The sequence below is a fragment of the Aricia agestis genome, chromosome 16 (genome assembly GCF_905147365.1).
Source record: "Aricia agestis chromosome 16, ilAriAges1.1, whole genome shotgun sequence".
Taxonomy (NCBI): domain Eukaryota; kingdom Metazoa; phylum Arthropoda; class Insecta; order Lepidoptera; family Lycaenidae; genus Aricia; species Aricia agestis.
In genome coordinates, this window is record NC_056421.1 from 1832796 (window position 1) to 1851494 (window position 18699).

At 37.6% G+C, this 18699-nt stretch overlaps 2 protein-coding genes across 2 annotated transcripts; one reads left to right on the plus strand and one right to left on the minus strand.

Annotated features, from left to right (window-relative positions):
- Window positions 1-13: 13 nt before the first annotated feature.
- LOC121734998 (homeobox protein MOX-2-like) lies at window positions 14-4514 on the minus strand. Its single transcript, XM_042125666.1, has 3 exons — window positions 4253-4514; window positions 2518-2666; window positions 14-79 (listed from the first exon to the last, which is right to left on the minus strand). Exons 1-3 carry the CDS (start codon window positions 4512-4514, stop codon window positions 14-16), a joined length of 477 nt encoding a protein of 158 aa, XP_041981600.1.
- A 7807-nt stretch (window positions 4515-12321) lies between these two features.
- Window positions 12322-14548, plus strand: LOC121734767. Its single transcript, XM_042125384.1, has 2 exons — window positions 12322-12667; window positions 14107-14548. Exons 1-2 carry the CDS (start codon window positions 12332-12334, stop codon window positions 14431-14433), a joined length of 663 nt encoding a protein of 220 aa, XP_041981318.1. The 5' UTR covers window positions 12322-12331; the 3' UTR covers window positions 14434-14548.
- The last annotated feature ends 4151 nt before the right edge of the window (window positions 14549-18699 follow it).

Sequence of the window (18699 nt, forward strand, 5' to 3'; positions counted from 1 at the left end):
TAAGTTATAAGACTTATTGTCTAGCCACGTTTTTGTTCCTTTTCCACTTCATTCTTCGGTTTTGAAACCAAACTTTTACCTGAAATTAAAGAAAACGTAATATCGTGACCTTGAAATGATTTGGAACACCTCGATTTACCGTTTTAAACTTTAGAGAGAGACTAAATAGTAGATTTCAAGTGATTCTAATAGTCTCTACTCTAAGCAGTAGTTCCCAAAGTGGTACAGGTGGACGGTGGGGGATAGACTTGACGGAGTCTACGTTGGGCCCGATAAAAAATGGGTGTCTATACAATCGTTATCAATGAAAATTAATAGAGTTTGCAGTGAAGAACTAAAATGTAGGCTTGATTTCTCTATCAGAAAATATAGGCCGCAGATAATAATAACTCGCGGACTCGCGCACGAAGGGTTCCGTACCGTTATTAAGCGAAAGTTGGCAAAAATTGTGTTTTTTGTATGGGAGCCCCCTTAAATATTTACTTTATTTAAATTTTTTATTAATTATTAAAGACAAAATATAATTAGGAATTTTGTAAGATGTTCAAGTGACTACCTGCTACCTGGTATTGACGAGCAAAAAAGGCCCAAAAAATTACGTTTATTTAGGGAATGTTATTATTCGACAAATTTACTATTCGAATAATTCGAATATTTTACAAAACTTTTCGAATAATTCCAATATTATTCGAATAATTAAAAAGTATTGAAAATGCTGAAATCTCTGAATAAAAGTAACAAAAAGCTTCGTACAGCCATGTACAACTTATTTTGTTAATACTATAAAGTAAGCAATTCTTATTTTTACTTATATCAACATTAATCTTTATAAATGACATAGTTAATTTTTATTGTAAAACACTTTAAAAATGTATATTTTAAGGTTACAGCTGGGCAATAAAAGAAAGGCTGTAAAGTGTAAACCGTTTCCGATCGTAGCACTTTTACTTTTCTCATGTGATTATGCTTAAGTCTTGCTAAGCAGCTGTTGAGATTAAATTATAATATGATATTCGACGTTATGATATCTGTTAATTAATACTAAGCCAGCTTACCCGTCTTTTTGATATTTTCGATCCACGTTCACCTAGTTCACCTAGTCGGCTTCACCTGTGTCAATGTGGCTCGAAATTATAAAAAAGGGCCACTAGAAAACCAACCCCACAACAAAGAAAAAAAATTGAAACGAAGCCGTGGGGGAGGGTGAAACAATCCTAGAGCTGGTGAATTTAGTAACTTGAAGTTTGATAACACAAATAACATGATATTAAGGAGCCATCGACATTTTTTGATACTATACTGTTTCAATTATCAGTCGAGGACTGCCGTGGTAAAACTATTGAATAGCAAATTTTTATCAACTTGTCGAATAGATCACATCGCGAGCTTCAAGTCAGAAAGGCGAAAAAAAAATATCTTTTGTATTTAACTACATGTGTATTTTAAAAATCTCAATATTGCACTTACATTTATTACCTTCGTAAAAAACGAGTTTCTTTTATATACACCCTTCTGGCGTAATGAACATGAACAACAATGAACTAAAAACATGGTCAACGGCGACGATGAATGGTCGTACACTCATTAGTTAGACTAAAAACAAATTTATATATATCATTAAAGATGTAGAATATTCATAAATAATATTATTTTTCTGAAATAAACTTAATTATGTTCTTATTCCATGTTAATTTTATGTTTGATACCATTTTAAACAAAAATAAAAAATATTTTTAGTATTCGAATTATTCGAAAAATAATTTGGCGAATATTCGAATAATAAAATCGTCGAATATTCGAATAAAACGAGTATTCGAATATTCGAATAACATACCCTACGTTTATTGTATGGGAGCCCCCCTTAAATATTTTTTTATTTAGTTTTTAGTATTTGTTATAGCGGCAACAGAAATACACAATCTGTGAAAATTTCAGAGTCTAGCTATAGAGGTTCTTGAGTTACAGCGTGCAGACAAACGGACACAAATTGTGTATATCTGCCGCTATAACAACAAATAAGTACTAAAAACAAAATAAAACTAATATTTTAGGCGGGCTCCCAAACAACAAACGTGATTTTTTTGCTCTATATCAATAATGGCAACAGGCAGGTACTTAATTTTTTCTCAAAGTCATTAGTTATATTATGTTTATTTTAATATTTAATAATAATATTAAAATAAAATAAAAAAAGGGGGGCTCCCATACAAAAAACACAATTTTAGGCCTAATTTTGCTCTATAATGGCACGGAACCCTTCTTGCGCGAATCCGACTTGCAGTTGGCCGATTATTTTTCTTTCAGTAAGTATACCAGACTGACCATCTTTTCGAAACAGGTATGCTGCCCCCCCTAGCTAAAATCCTGAGTACGCCCATGCGAGTACGTGACTACGTACCCGTCTTTTTTTCTCCGTCTAGCCTAGTCTCGTACCCATCTCTATCCTCCCTCTAGTCTCGTACCCATCTCTATCCTCCCTCGAGTCTCGTACCCATCTCTATCCTCCCTCTAGCCTACCTGTCTCTCAGTGAGGCGCAGCTGCACAGCCACCTCGTACCTCCTCAGCCGTGTGAGGTAGTTGGCGCGCGCGAACTCCGCCTCCAAGCCTCGGATTTGGGCTTTCGTGAACGCCGTGCGCTCCTTACGAGCTGAACTGACGCGGCTGTCTGTAATGTACAGGATAAATCTAGCAAGTCTTAAACTAAGTACTGGTCTGACCACCTCGTTTGACGGACATACAGAATAGTTGAAACTTGATTTTTTTTATGAAATAAGGGGGCAAACGAGCAAACGGGTCACCTGATGGAAAGCAACTTCCGTCTCCCATGGATACTCGCAGCATCAGAAGAGCTGCAAGTGCGTTGCCGGCCTTTTAAGAGGGAACAGGGTAATAGGGGAGGGTAAGGATGGGAAGGGAAGGGAATAGGGTAGGGGATTGGGCCTCCGGTAAACTCACTCACTTGGCGAAACACAGCGCAAGCGCTGTTTCACGCCGGTTTTCTGTGAGAACGTGTTATTTCTCCGGTCGAGCCGGCCCATTCGTGCCGAGGCATGGCTCTCCCACGTATGATATGCCTCCGTTTCGTTTGTTCGCAGTCCGCACTCGCAAGTTACAGAAATGTGGACAGTAAAGATTTACAGTGGCGTTGTGCACTTTTTTGGGATGGTTAAAAAAATATCAAACTCTCGTCAGGACACGTGATTGAAATTTTGTAAGACGGAGGGAGAGGTAGACGAATAGAGTAGCCAGTGTAGGAGAGAATGTAATGTCACTCTTCTACCACCTGGCGCGTGGCTAAAATGTATGCCTGCGATTTCGTTTTCACTTCTCTTGGTAGTTGGCACTCCTAGAGTGCAACCCGTTGCTTTATTGTTATTTGTTTACCTACGTTTAAATAAAAAATATTTAAAACGGAGTAAATATTTATTTACTTTTAAGTCAGAAAATGTAAGTTTATTACTCGTAAGTGGTTTAAATCTTTTGATTTGTAAAATAAAGAACGTATACCTAAACCTAAATACTATCTGAATAGACCGCGCATGTGTAATGTGTGAGGTCTAGCAGCTAGACACATGTGGTGGCGCCGGCGCCTGTTTATGTCAGAGCTACAGGTGCGTTTTATTGCTGTAAACTGGAGCTAAACGACTGTGTACAAGACCTTTTATGGATACATCCGTCGCCAATGTTTGTAACAATGCAACAATAATTTGATAAAAAAAATCCCAATTTTTTTGGCTCTTTTTTTATGAACTACAATTCGTAAGCGCGTAGAGGGTAGATCCGTAGACCGTAACACCCGCGTAGCGTTCGTAGATTAAATCAGAATTTTGTTAAAGTGTAAGGCAAAGTGGTATTAAACAGGTCATAAACCTAGAACACGTCTTACTGCTGCACTCAGAGTGGAACATTAATTACTTAGTACACCTCCATCGTGGGTATCGCAGACACAATAGATTTTCAATTGCTAGGCGGCTGCCGCCTTGGGGATTGATGGGTTACATAAATTTAATTAACAAGTAATTAATTCAAAATTTAAGTAGTAAAAGTTTGGCAAATAGATTGCCTGATAAAATTAATACTTAATGATATCTAACAACTAACGCCAGAGGGAATAAATAAACAATTCAGCCTACCTATCCATTAAATAATTATTAATTGTTTATTAACATGTTATGATTATATTAATTTTAACAGGCGACCTGTTTGTAAAACTTATTACTACTTAAATATTAAATTAATTATTTATTTTACCTTCTTCACTATTTACAGCAGATCCTCCTGTACTTGTATCGGCCGGGCCTTCGAATATATTTTGCGGCTCACTGCACCAGCCTTCGGAATCCTCTTGATTTTGGTTTTCAGGTCTTTCAGAATAATCGTACAGAAGGTGGAAGTAATTGCACAACCCTTCGTTCAATGTTAACTCCTGTTGCACAAGTTCATAGCAGGGCTGAATGTTTTGTTTTTCCGCATTGTCGTTTTGCATAAAAAAGTTATTTCGAAAGTCTTCCATTTTTTAAATTTTGTAAATTGGAATTCGTATCTCAAATGTTTTTTGCAAGAAAATTAATTTAAATTTTAAAACTTGTGTTTTAAATGTAGTTTTACAATAATTATTATATTTTATTATTCTCACATCACAAGTTACAGACTAAAAACGCTTTAGTATCCCTAAGTAGTCTGTGGCTTTGTCTCCGTGTTGATGGTGTTGAAATCAGATGACTTCTGAGTTCCGTGTCGTGTAGCGAGCGTTGGGGGACGACACAATTCGAAGGGCGATTTATTTGTCTTGGGCTGTCTTGGGCGGAACATGCTGAAAATTTATTACCTACACACAGAAACCAGCAGATATGTATTTTTTTTTTTATACCTACCTAAGTATGTTTAATATACTTATATGCATGTGGATTCAACATAAAAACTTAATTACAATTAGAACTACCTTTAGTTATCATTTTTTCTACAGATTTTAGATGTAAATTATTTCCTCGGACTTTGCCTCAGATTATAATATAAATGGAGTACATTCCTAGTCACTCAACTACGTAGTTAAGTTTTCGGGACAAGTAAACTGTAATTATTAAAATGAATTCTAACATTTTATTTAAACTCTTTAATAAGTAAATAACAAACTAACTTCAGTAAGTACATAGTGTAATCAATTGAATGTTTCTGAGTGCTGTTGCAAGGCTAGGTGTTCTTGAGTCATGGATTGACTAGGTTTTTGTTTTTAATTTTAATAGTAGCCTAGGAACTAGGACATATTATATACTTAGTGTAAACTGAAAACCACATTAATATACTTACTTAAATCTTAATTACTTAGGTACTAGGTTACGCCGCAACTCTGTTGCGCCAAAGTACGTTTATCGCGTGGGAACCGAACATTTTTCCGGGATAAAAATTATCTTATGTCCTCTCCCGGGACTCAAAGCATTCCCATACAAAACTTCGGCCAAATCGGTTCAGTGGTTTGGACGTGAAGAGGTAACAGACAGACATGGAAGTATGGATTAATTACTACTTATGTGGTTATTTTTTTATGTAGGTGAGTACCATCGAAGGAATTAATTCATACGCATTAGGCAGTTGACGGACTCTTTGGCTGGCGGCTTGGGTTTGATCATTGATGTAACGCGACCAAATTACGTAGGTTCGCGTGAAACAGCGCTTGCGCTGTGTTTCGCCGAGTGAGTGAGTTTACCGGAGGCCCAATCCCCTACCCTATTCCCTTCCCTACTCTCCCCTATTCCCTTCCCTTTCCATCCCTACCCTCCCCTATTACCCTTTTCCCTCTTAAAAGGCCGGCAACGCACCTGCAGCTCTTCTGATGCTGTGAGTGTCCATGGGCGACGGAAGTTGCTTTCCATCAGGTGACCCGTTTGCTCGTTTGCCCCCTTATTTCATTAAAAAAAAAAATCTGCCAATGAATCAACTTCTCTGATAGTATGTTAAGAGTCCGTATACGAAATTTTGCCGATTTCGCTGATTTACAGACGTGATTTAACAGTTAAAATACAGTATTTCTATAAGTTGTAATGCACAACATGTAAGATCATTTCAATTATAATCTAATGTTGGAGCTAGATTTTTGTTTTTTTTTTAAGTATTTTTAAATAATCCAACTCAAACCCGCGACAGTTTTGTGATTTTTGCTGTAAAAGGTTTAGAATATCACCTGTTTATGGATTGTATTGACGTCTGAACGGTATGAAAAAAAAATACAATGTAGGTACTGTTGAGAAAGTCGTCTATACAATGTTGGAATTACTTTTTACCACTTTAATATGAAATAGTTGAGTAAAAAAATATGTAACTCGGCAAAATTTTAGAGAAAATGGGCAAAGAATTGCTGTTAATTTCGGCAACTTGGAGCTGTAATCCATAAAAAGAAAACGACAGAAATAATCTATAGATAAAATTCTATCCAATTCGAGGAAAAAGAAAAAAAAAGAAAAGCAAATTGTGCCAAAAAACACGATTCAAAACAACCTAAATCTTAAGGCTGCCTTGCAGCGAGTAATATAATGTGAGATTTAGGTTGTTTTGAATAGTGTTTTTTGGCACAATTTGTTTTTTTTTTCTTTTTTTCTCGAATTGGATAGAATTTTATCTATATAAATTATTTCTGTCGTTTTCTTCAAAATTTCGGCAAAATTTCGTATACAGTCCGTATACGAAATTTTGCCGAAATTTTCCTTCCTAGTCCTTAATTATTGGTATCATGACAATATTGTAGGTAGGTACTTATGTCTACTCTAAGGACATAAAAATAATCAGTTCAAGCTAATTAATATTAATAATATAATAATATCTATGGACGCTTCACACCACGTCAGTCTGGTCCCGTGCTAAATACCTGAAGGACTGGTGTTACGGGTACCAGACAACGGAAGTATATTTAATACTTACTTTAAATTGTTATACTACTTAAATACATATATTAGTATATGTAATATGATACACATATTTAATACACATCTTTGTCCCAGGAACTTTGAAAACTTTTTGTTCCGTCGGCGGGATTCGAATTCGCGACCCCCGGCTTGAGCTACCAACAGCCCACCAACTGAGCCACAGAGGTCGTCATTTAAATTAAACACACAGTTCTAATTATCAGCTAATTGGTGGAGATTTAGGTGCGAAGTGAATCGGGGGCGCCCGGGGTTGCCCCTGGGGACACTCGGGTTGTACGGTTCCCACGGCATGTCCAGTGACGAGTGAGCTGTAGCTCGATATAGTGATGACAGCGTTATGGCGGTTATGGTCAACTGGATGTTGCCGTACATTTTTCCGAGATAAAAACTTTCCTATGTACAGGGTGTAACAAAAATAAGTGATAATACTTTAGGGTGTGTACATGTTCCTTGTAGAGAGTTCACTGTGAAAGTAGCATCGCTGAAAGACCAAAATTTTTTTTCACTTTTGTATGGGGAAACTCGTGACGCTCGGGCGCTTGCCCATACAAAAGTGAAAAAAAAATTTCGTCTTTCAGCGCTGCTACTTTCACAATGAACTCTCTACAAGGAATACGTACACACCCTAAAGTATTATCACTAATTTTTGTTACACACTGTATATTTCGAAAGTCATCATCAAATATCAATAACTGTTATTAATAATAATAATAAACTCTTTATTTGCACACATGAAAAGTTAGAAAGAAACAAATTGTTAGAAGAGCGCAAATTGGCGGTCATTGGCGGTCTTAACTCTTAGGCTGGTATAAATAGTCAGTACTTAAGATGCGATCCGTTCTCAAGACGCGGTTCGGCTCTGTGATTGGTCCAAATTTTGACAGCCAACCAATTACAGAGCCTGAACCGTGTCTTGAGACCGAGATGCATCTTGAGTACTGACTATTTATACCGGCCTTAGTACCAGAGTCCAGTACTATCTACTTATTATACCTATAGATATTCTTTTTTTTTATGAAATAAGGGGGCAAACGAGCAAACGGGTCACCTGATGGAAAGCAACTTCCGTCGCCCATGGACACTTGCAGCATCAGAGGAGCTGCAGGTGCGTTGCCGGCCTTTTAAGAGGGAATAGGGTAATAGGGGAGGATAGGGAAGGGAATAGGGTAGGCCGTAGGGGATTGGGCCTCCGGCAAACTCACTCACTCGGCAAGCGCTGTTTCACGCCGGTTTTCTGTGAGAACGTGGTATTTCTCCGGTCGATCGAAGCATGGCTCTCCCACGTGTACTTCTGTGCTCTTACCGCTTTGAGCGGTTTCTTCGGACAGACAAGCATAGGTAGGTATTACTGGTAACTGTTCTATCTTCTCTACACCAAATTTCATATTGTTACATGTACATAAAGTCGTTTTAGCAGGTTTAAATCTTTAAGAGGAAGGAAAGACATTCCAGTCATACCATCTGCACCAATAGCTTTCGTTTGCAAAAAATTGTCGTGACTTTTTGCAGGGCTCAAAGTAGGTGACTGGTGAGACATCGAGGACGTGATATTTGCTATTAAGTATATTAGTTTAAAAAAATATATAAAAATATAATATCAATTGATCACTAAGTAAGTAAATGTAGCTTAGACTTAAATAATTATTTACCCAACGCATGCCGCGCCGGCCGCATAGTAATTTACTAAGTGTCCGTGATTCATTTATTTAAAGGGAATTTGGTCAAAAATTAAGTACCTAATTTTATTATCTATACTTAATATTATAAAGTGGAAGAGTTTGTTTGTTTGAACGCGCTAATCTCAGAAACTACTGGTCCGATTTGAAAAATTCTTTCGTTGTTAGATGCCAGATGGCCCATTTATCGAGGAAGAAGCTATAAATTATTATCACTATAAGACTAATAGGACGAAGAAACATAGGAAAATGTGGAAAAACCGGGAAAATTATTTGAAGGCGCTTATCTCGTGAACTACTGCATGAATTTTTAAGTTATTTGGCACAGATGTAGCGTAGACCAAGACGTGAAGGAACTATATTTTGCGGGAAAATGTACGGTTTCCGTAAAATTTCTCATTTATGCGGGCAAGGCCGCGTGGAACGTCTTGTATTATTATAATGAGAATCGAGTAGGTACCGAGTACTTTCCCCAGTCATGCTGTTAAATACCTACAAAATATATTTAATATTTTGTAGTGATAGTAAATAATAGATAGTAGTAAAACAGGAAGATTTAATGTGCTGCATCTTGCAAGCGATCCACAATCGGCACGGATGTTGATTGAGTTTGTAGAACGTCACTTCCCGGCTCCCGCTGCTGTTGAAACTTTTTCAAAGACTTAAAAGACTTAAAGAAAGAATAATCAAGAGATTATTCTTATCTTGAGAATCATGCTTTGCTATATTGCCGTAGACTTGCTCACCGAATAGATCTTCGGTGACCAAGGTCTTTTTTTTTTTAATATATAAATTCTCATCCCCCTAACTGTGTCAGGGCTTGTTCCTATCTTATTACATTTATTTTGTACTACATTATTAAAATTTCTTATGCATAAAATTTCCAATAAATTGCTAAATACTAGGTAAAGGTTCAATAAATATTAAATTTCGTTCTAATTAAAATTACAATTTACAAAATAATAATATTATGTCAAAATTAAAGCAATAAAAAATACGGCACAAATTTCAACTACCCAAATATCACAGCTTACAATCACAATAGTTTACTACAATTTCTCTTGTTCGCAACACACACTATCGTCTTACAAAAAGAGAGAAACAAATCTCTCTTTTTTTCCCCCAGGATGGCAGGCAGATTCTCACCCGTCATCGATGTGCCCAATTCTTGCTCAATATCATATCTATTTCTAGCAAAAATTGGACACTCGAGTAACAGGTGAGGAACCGTCTCCTCAACTCCTGGCTGACATAGGCACGACGGATCCTCCTTCAACTTGAATCTGTGCAAGTAGAAGGCGAATCCGCCGTGTCCAGTCAGAATCTGTGTGGTGTGGTGTGTGATGTCTATCTTTTTGACTATTTTGTATGCAGCAGCAGCGCTTGGGAAAAAGAGCTTCGTGACTCCGGCCGTCCTTCCCACCTCGTATCTCCTGTCCCATTCCTCAATCGTATCCTCTCTCAAAATACGCTTGACGAATGAAACAGGACACAGATCGTAGTCAGGTTTCCTTCTCAATCTCAGTGCGGCCTCCTTGGCTAATTCGTCAACCCTCTCATTCCCTCTCAACCCTGCATGCGCCTTAATCCAAAACAGGGAGGTGACCAAGGTCTACGGTACGGACAAGGACTTCTAAAGTCTTAAAACCAGTGATACTCAACCTTTTTTTGTACCGGCCTCAAAAATGTTTTGGTCTTGGTGTCGCGAGCCGCAACCAAAATTTGTTAGCGTTAAGAGAATTAGTATTTAGTAGTAGGGATAATAATAAAGTTGTCCAAAGCGATTTAGAAGTGGGAAAAATTTTCACCACTTTTCACGACGAGTTTTCTCTAATTTGCCGATGGGCCGCGGCCCGTGGGCGTGAATTTCAAGATGGTTTAACTTCACGCGGGCCACTGGTAAAGTCCCGGCAGGCCGCAGGTTGAGTATACTTAGCAGTTAGCTGTTTTAAAGTCTAAAGTCTAAACATATTATCACTTTATGTAGTGTGTAGGTCTTTATCTTGAGTATTTTTAAAAATATTATGTAAGTAAGAAATTTTAATTTTTTGACAGCAACACTGCATTGTTATAATGTCTCTCGAATGATAGCGAATGTTCCGTAGTCCGTAACCCTCGAAAGTCATTATTCGTCTCAGGAGCAGCCAGTTTCATAAAACCAAGAACACAGCGCTAAAGCTGTCTGCACTTTTTTGTCATAAGTTGTGTCGCGTGCCGGTGTTTGGGCAGCTGTGTGTATGTATGGTGAGCTAAAGCCCAGGAACTCAACGGCATCGTTGTTATTTATTGGCGTTCTTTTGTTGTGTTTTGAGTGATAGATGAGTAAATCATTTACCATAGCCCTCTTGCGCCAGGTTAAGTTTTTTTCATATTATTGTGACGTGATAATATTATGTCTCCTCCTTTGTATCTCAATTCTCAGTACTGAGTACAACAGCACTAATTTTTACATTACCTAAGCGTAAAATAAATCAAAGATGGGTCAGCTGAAATTATTTATTTTAAACAGATATGGGATTATAATTAGATAAGCAGCGCCACTAAAATTACTATTATTAGTGAGGAGATAATTAAGAGGAAAATATTTGATCTTTAATAGCTGCTGTCAGCGAACAGAACATTACATGCCCCTTAAAATACACATGGTCGATTAGTATATTTTTTATTCGATGATAGCAGACTACTAGTGTCTAGTAGCAGGTTTGTGGGAACTAGGAAGGGTTCATGGATGATTGTAGGCTAGCCTAAGGCTGGCCGCAAATCGCTTTAGACACTTTTCCATATCCGATCCGTGAGACTAGCGCAAACTTACGCTTTCTTCACGCGCGAACGCAAACGTACGGTCTACGTGCGGAATTCGCTCAGAATACAGAACATAGCAACATATATTTGTTCTGTATTCTGATGGAATTCGTTCAGTTCGAACTAAAAGCGAACGTGTGCGTCGGTTACCTAACATGTATTTTCTACTAATTCCATGTATTCGGATGTCCGAATACGGAAACGAATGCGGAAATCGAATAAGTAGGGAAAAGGTGTTTAAGACGTGGGAGAGCCATGCTTCGGCACGAATGGGCCGGCTCGAACGGAAAAATACCACGTTCTCACAGAAAACCAGCGTGAAACAGATCTTGTGCTGTGTTTCGCCGAGTGAGTGAGTTTACCGGAGGCCCAATCCCCTACCCTATTTTCTTCCCTACCCTCCCCTATTCCCTTCCCTTCCCATCCCTACCCTCCCCTTATTACCCTATTACCTCTTAAAAGGCCGGCTACGCACCTGCAGCTCTTCTGATGCTGCGAGTGTCCATAGGCGACGGAAGTTGCTTTATATCAGGTGACCCGTTTGCTCGTTTGCCCTCTTATTTCATTTAAAAAATGCGGCCAGCCTCATAAAGTTAATATACCTAGGTGAATATATTAACTTTATGGCCAGCCTTAAAAATTAAAATACTTTAAATGTCAGTTCACGTTGCCGGGTGACAAGGCGAAGCGATTTTTACGCTCTCTCCACACCAAAGCCGCCGGCCCGGCGGCATATAAGTCATAGCCCGCCGAGCAAGGCCGGCGACCTCATTTTAAAACAAGCTTGCCGGCGGCACATCGGCGCCATAACTCGCTAGGCAAGACCAGCGGCCTCATTTTGAAACTAGCTTGCCGGCGGCAGTCTGTTGTGTGTTCAGTTGCCCGCCGGCTTTCGAGGAGTAGTGACGTGATTGTTTTTCGTTAACAAAAACAATATGGAATGGGAAGAAGAAAAAGTGATGAAACTAATAGAACTCTATCATTCAAAACCATTATTATGGGACCCAAAACACCGTGACTATAAATTGCGACCAAAACGCTACGACGCGTTAGATGACATTGCGAATGAATTGTCTACATCCGTTAATGAAGTGGAAAGAAAAATAAAAAATTTAACAAGTCACTATTACCGCGAAAAGAAAAAAAGTGATAGTTCGAATAAATCCGGAGCGGGTACCGATGAAATATATCAAAGTAAATGGTTTGCCTACAAGTCATTACATTTTCTGCGCAATAAAAATATGCCTACTAGGAGGAGGAATATTACCGACGTATGTATTAATTTTACCAATGTATCTACTTTGTGTTGTAATTTTTAACCGACTTCCAAAAAACGAGGAGGTAATATATTCGGCTGTGGATATATTTTTTTATTTTTGTATGTTCAACGATTGCTCCGCCGTTTGTGAACCGATTTTCGAAATTTTTGTTTTGTTGTATTAGGTTTTGTTTACTCCAAGTGCAATGATGCCACTTTTACCTTTTTAATTAGGTACTTAGATTTTTTTTGGCAATTTCCCTTGCTTCTTAAACAAATTTGAATTTGTAGTAAGTATTATTTTCATTGTAATTATTTCCTAAGCATGGGCAAGGGCGTCGCCAGCCGATGGCGCAGAGGGGGGCAAGTTGACTTTACCTACTACAGTCTATACAATTCACTTCATACTTTCATTTTCATTCATTCTTTACTCACTCTCTATAAATGAGAAAAGTAGGTATGAATTGTAGGTAAAGTCGACAGCACATGATGCTTTTCACTTGTACTACGAGCCTTACATCTATTACCAGATTTGAATATTATAGTGGTCGTTGTTTGCATTATATTTGGCAGCTGTCCCTCCCTGCCCCCCCCCCTTGGCGACACCATTGAGCAAGGGTAGGTAATTGCCAAAAAACAAACTTCAACTAGGTTCCTACTTACACGTACACAATACACATCCACATGGCACATACATAATATTATACTTACTAATACTTACCTCACTTATCTATTCCTTTTATTAGGGTTCCGTAGCCAAAGGGTAACAGGACAGGACACTATTATACTGAGATTTCGATGTCTGTCTAGACTCTAATCTGTCCATATTCAGCTGTCCGTCTGTCCGTCTGTCCGTCTGTCTGTCTGTACTTAGACTTACCTTACTTATCTATTACTTTTATTAGGGTTCCGAACCCAAACGGTAAAAACGGGACCCTATTACTGAGACTTCGATGTCTGTCCGTCTGTCTGTCTCCAGGCTGTATCTCAAATCCGCTATAGTTAGACTTCTGAAATTTTCACATATTGTGTATTTATGTTGCCGCTATAACAACCATAGATAAAGACGTATTATATATAGGAGTCTATCTCAATGATAACAACAAATACTAAAAATAAAAGAAAACGAATGTTTAAAAGGGCTCCCATACAACAAACCTGATTTTTTTGGCCTTTTTTGCTCGTAATCAATAATGGCAACAGGTAGGTAGGCGCTTGAAATTTTCACAAAGCTTCTAATATTAAAATAAAATAAAGATTTAAGGGGGGCTCCCATACAAAAAATACAATTTTGGCCTATTTTTGCTTTATAACGTTACGGATCCCTTCGTGCGGGAGTCCGACTCACACTTGGCCGATTATATATCAATCCCAATTATGTACTCTTTAATGCGATGTTTTGTTATATGCTAAATATAATATAAATTAATGATGAATTATCTGTTCTTCCAGGATAATACGGCGGGACACAATTCACAACTGGATTCAGATTCACAATCATCAGAAAATTATTTATCACAGTTGCCGAAACCAAATAAACGTCCTAGAATCACTCAAAAAGATGATATAATGTCGGAAGCATTGACTATAATTATGAGGGATATCTTCGAACAACAAAATGCCTCAAAGATACCAGAAAAAGATGAAGATGGTTTATTTGGAGATTATATTGCGGGCCAGTTAAGAAAAATGGAGAAGTCAACAAAAGCTATTGTAAGACATCGGATCAATAATATAATATTTGAAGCCGAATCTGGCTCTACCGTCGGCAGCACATAGTAATCCGGGATACTATACGACGACGGCTGCAGTCTGCATCTACAAACTACTCAACATTTACATACTCCGCCCAACCCAACGCTAGCCCACAAGCAGTTTAAGGCGACGCCTTGATAATTTGGCTGTAGCGATATCGATTTTTCTCAGCAATGACTTAAGCTAAGAAAGTTCATTGTCAGTATTCAAATCTTTGTATTTGAATTACCCATAGCATAAACGATTGGTCAACTTTTATAACACAGAATAATCAATCAAAAATACCTCTGTAAAAAAAGGGATTCTAATTTTGCCAACAGAGGAGAGTGATTTAAGCTTCTAAAATTTGTACATAGATTGGTTCAAGCATACACTTTAATTTGCCCATAGCTTATATGAAATATATTTTTGGTTTTTAAATTACGCGACAAAAACCATTTTGTCGCTTACGCCCTTTCCATTTCTTGCTGTTCCATTGCTTGTTTTCTCTGAGAGGCCGGGCCGGCCCCTCATAGAAAACAAGCTATTTATCTAAAACGAAATTGACTTTATTCTGTGAGATTCTGACCAACAGAAGCAGTTACTTTACAAACTTCAGCGCCCTGCAAAGATTTAATTTTAACACCAACCATAGGTTAATACGAGCTAAACTAAAAACAAAGCAACCAAAGAAACCCAGACCAAGACAAGACCCAATAAACAGAAAATTTACCAAACAGCAAACACAACAATAATTAGAAATAACCTTAAGAGACAAATTTGCCAACTTCTGACATGACCTGATGACACTAGGAATCTTGGAATCCAGGAAAAATATAATTCCTTAGAGAATAAAATTAAAACCCAGACCAAACTCGTCACAAACATCAACACTAATAATAAAAAAATACTAGAAGAAAGATATCACCTGCTTAGTGCAAGAAATACGCCTGATAGAAGAAAGAAACTAACCATAATCTGCCTAGACATAAATGAAAACATAAGAAAGGATAGAAAACAACGAAGGATGGAAACGATAGAAAACTACATACTTAAAACAGGTGGAACTAAAAAAAACACTAAAAGAACTGACAAACACAAAGAACTGGATATTTAAAATGAAGGACGATCGAGGGAAATGGAATCATCACAGAACAAAACTAGGCCTTACATCCGTTTTGGATGATTTATACAGTATTTTTCAGAGCGAAGTAACCACTCCTCAAATACTGTAGTGCCTGGGACAAGATTTTTAAATGTCCGTATGGTTGCCCAAGCGCATACGGCATTCTCGCATCATAGTCGGCATAGTCCAGAGGAAAGAACTAGTCAATACGTCTAGGACCAACTATTTGCGGGTTTCCTCACGATGTTTTCCTTCACCGTACGAGCGTCCGTATTATGTACTTGAGATCAGAAAATGTCTCATAGGTACACGCCTCCACCCGGGTTCGAACCTGCACCCTCTAGGAGTGCGAACCGAAGGTCTACCCATTAGGCCACGGACGCTCTTATCACAGAACAAGCATACTTCAAACTGCTACATCATACTACAAGAAACTTTACAAAAGTAATGCTAATCAAGGAAGAGATAAAATTGTTAAAAAGCTCAAATATTCCCGACATTCTTCATTCCGAAGTCAGCAAAGCTAAACTAAAGGCACCTGGACCTGACGGCATAACCAACGAAATTTTAAGAAGTAACAAAGAGACACTGACACCTATCCTCACAGATTTGTTCAATGAAATCGTAATCACCGAAACCATACCTCAGCAGTGGACTGAGTCTAGCATAATTCTACTATACAAGAAAGGGGACAAATACGGAATAATACGGAATAATATCGGAAACGATCACCCTATTAGCCTTATGTCCAACGTATACAAAATTTTGGCTAAGGTCATCCTAAAACGAATAATTGAAAAACTCTGGACGAACATCAACCAGTCGAGTAAGCAGGATTACGGAAAGACTATTCAGTAATCGACCACATCCACGTCGTACGCCAAGTCCTTGAGAAATACAATGAATACCAACTCATACTATATATATCGCATTTATTGATTATAGCAAAGCATTCGATTCTCTGATACACGAGAAAATATGGGAGGCATTACTGGAACAAGGAATTTAACACAAATATATTCAACTTATTAAAAACATTTATAGCCACAGCACAGCTACAATTCAACTGGAAAAGAACAGCGCTTCTTTCAGAGTAGAACGAGGCGTGAGACAGGGTGACCCTCTATCTCCGAAACTCTTCTCCGCAGTTCTAGAATCAATCTTCAGACGACTTAATTGGGAACAGTTTGGATTAAACATAGATGGGGCATTGTCATCACATTTGAGATTTGCCGATGACATAGTTTTACTGGCAAAAACACCACAAGACTTGAAACAAATGATAAAAGAACTGGCAACAGAAAGTGAGAAAGTAGGGCTGACACTAAATCCGAGTAAAACGAGAGTGATGAAAAACGGAACGAAACACTATAGAGTTGAAAAACATTGAAACTGAATATACTGATTAGTATAATATATATATTTAGGACAGCTTATAACTCAGAAAGAACCCATGCGAACAGAAATAGAAAGAAAAATTACAAATGGCTGGAAAAGCTACTGGAGCTTGAAAGAGACTATGAAAGATAAAACGCTTCATATAAACCAAAAAAGCGAATTATTCAACACCTGTGTTCTACCTGCTCTCACGTACGGGTGCCAAACATGGACCCTAAACCAACAAAAATACTTCGCAAACTAGCAACTTGCCATTATGCAATGGAAAGAAGCATGATCAATATTAAAAAGTCAGATAGAATAAAAAACTACTCAATCAAAAATAAAACAAAAACAACCGAAGCCACGCTAAAAGTCAAAAGACTCAAATGGAGATGGGCTGGCCATATGATACGAGGGCAAGAAAAATGGAGCAAAAGGGTGACACGATGGTACCCCAGAGAAGGCAAAAGAGAGAGGGGTAGACCGTGGAAAAGGTGGGATGACGACATCCGACAAGTGGCAGGAGTTATGTGGAATAGAGTAGCTCAAGATCGAACAGAATGGAAAAGGTTGGAGGAGGCCTTTGCCGACTGGCAAACAGATCTAAATAGAATAACCAAGAAGCAGATATTGGACTAAATCTTCTTTTAAGTTAGTATCATAATTGAACTTAAAAGAAGATTTAGTCGATGTGGTCTGAAATACAGATTTATCTAGTTCGGACACAGAAGAATTACATTGAGTGTACATTATAGGTATATCAAAATTATATTTTGTCAATTTTATACCTGTAAGTTATTTTATGAGCAATGTACTGTAATTAATTTTGATGATAAATAAATTATTATTATTATTAATTATTTAACATAAGAGTTCAATGTTTGTTTTTTCTTTTTAAGTTTTAAGTGTAGATTTACTGTAAGGATCTGAATAAAAGGCTTTATTATTTATTATTATTATTACCCGGACGGAATATGCCAATAACATTCTTTTTAGGGTTCCGTACCATAGGACGGGACCCTATTCGAGACTTCGTTGTCTGTCCGTCTGTCTATCTGTCTGTCTGTCGCCAGGCTGTATCTCAAGAACCGCTATAGCTAGACTTCTGAAATTTTCACAGATTGTGTACTTATATCTGTTGCCGCTATAAAAACAAATAAGTACTAAAAACAAAATAATATTAATATTTAAGGGGCGCTCAAATACAACAAACGTGATTTTTTGGCCTTTTTCGCTCGTAATCAATAATGATAAGAGGTAGGCACTTGGTAGGAAATTTTCACAAAGTCCTTAAATATAGTGTACTTTAATAATTAATAATAATATTAAAATAAAATAAATAATTAAGGGGGCTCGCATACAAAAAACATAATTTTGGCCTATTTTCTTTATAACGGTACGGAACCCTTCGTGCGCGAGTCCGACTCGCACTTGGCCGATTTTTTATTTTTGCGTGTTGACGCTTTTCCATTGAAAACCTATATTACGAAAGCTTATGATGGTAATCATATGATAATATCCCTAAAGAGGATTTTCAACTATCGTGTATGTCGATCGAGGAGGGTAGTTGAAATGTGTTTGGGCAGTTAGCAAACAAATTTCAGATTTTCCATAAACCTATTCAACTAATCCCAGAAAAAGCTGTTACATTGGCGTGTATATATTTATTCAATTGATTGATTGATTGATTATTCCGTGTTATAAAAGTTGACCAATCGTGTTATGCTATGGGTAATTCAATGACAAAGACATGATGAATACTGACAATGAACTTTAATTTCTTAGCTTTAGTCATTGCTGAGAAA

What these genes read in the sequence shown, in the direction of transcription:
- LOC121734767 (XM_042125384.1), top strand. Translation starts at nt 12,332, where the DNA reads ATGGAATGGGAAGAAGAAAAAGTGATGAAACTAATAGAACTCTATCAT. An exon ending in GGAGGAGGAATATTACCGAC is followed by an intron (nt 12,668 to 14,106) that starts GTATGTATTAAT and finishes CTGTTCTTCCAG; the next exon opens with GATAATACGGCGGGACACAA.
- LOC121734998 (XM_042125666.1), bottom strand. Translation starts at nt 4,514, where the DNA reads ATGGAAGACTTTCGAAATAACTTTTTTATGCAAAACGACAATGCGGAA. An exon ending in TGCTGTAAATAGTGAAGAAG is followed by an intron (nt 2,667 to 4,252) that starts GTAAAATAAATA and finishes TGTACATTACAG; the next exon opens with ACAGCCGCGTCAGTTCAGCT. An exon ending in TGCGCCTCACTGAGAGACAG is followed by an intron (nt 80 to 2,517) that starts GTAGGCTAGAGG and finishes CTTTAATTTCAG; the next exon opens with GTAAAAGTTTGGTTTCAAAA.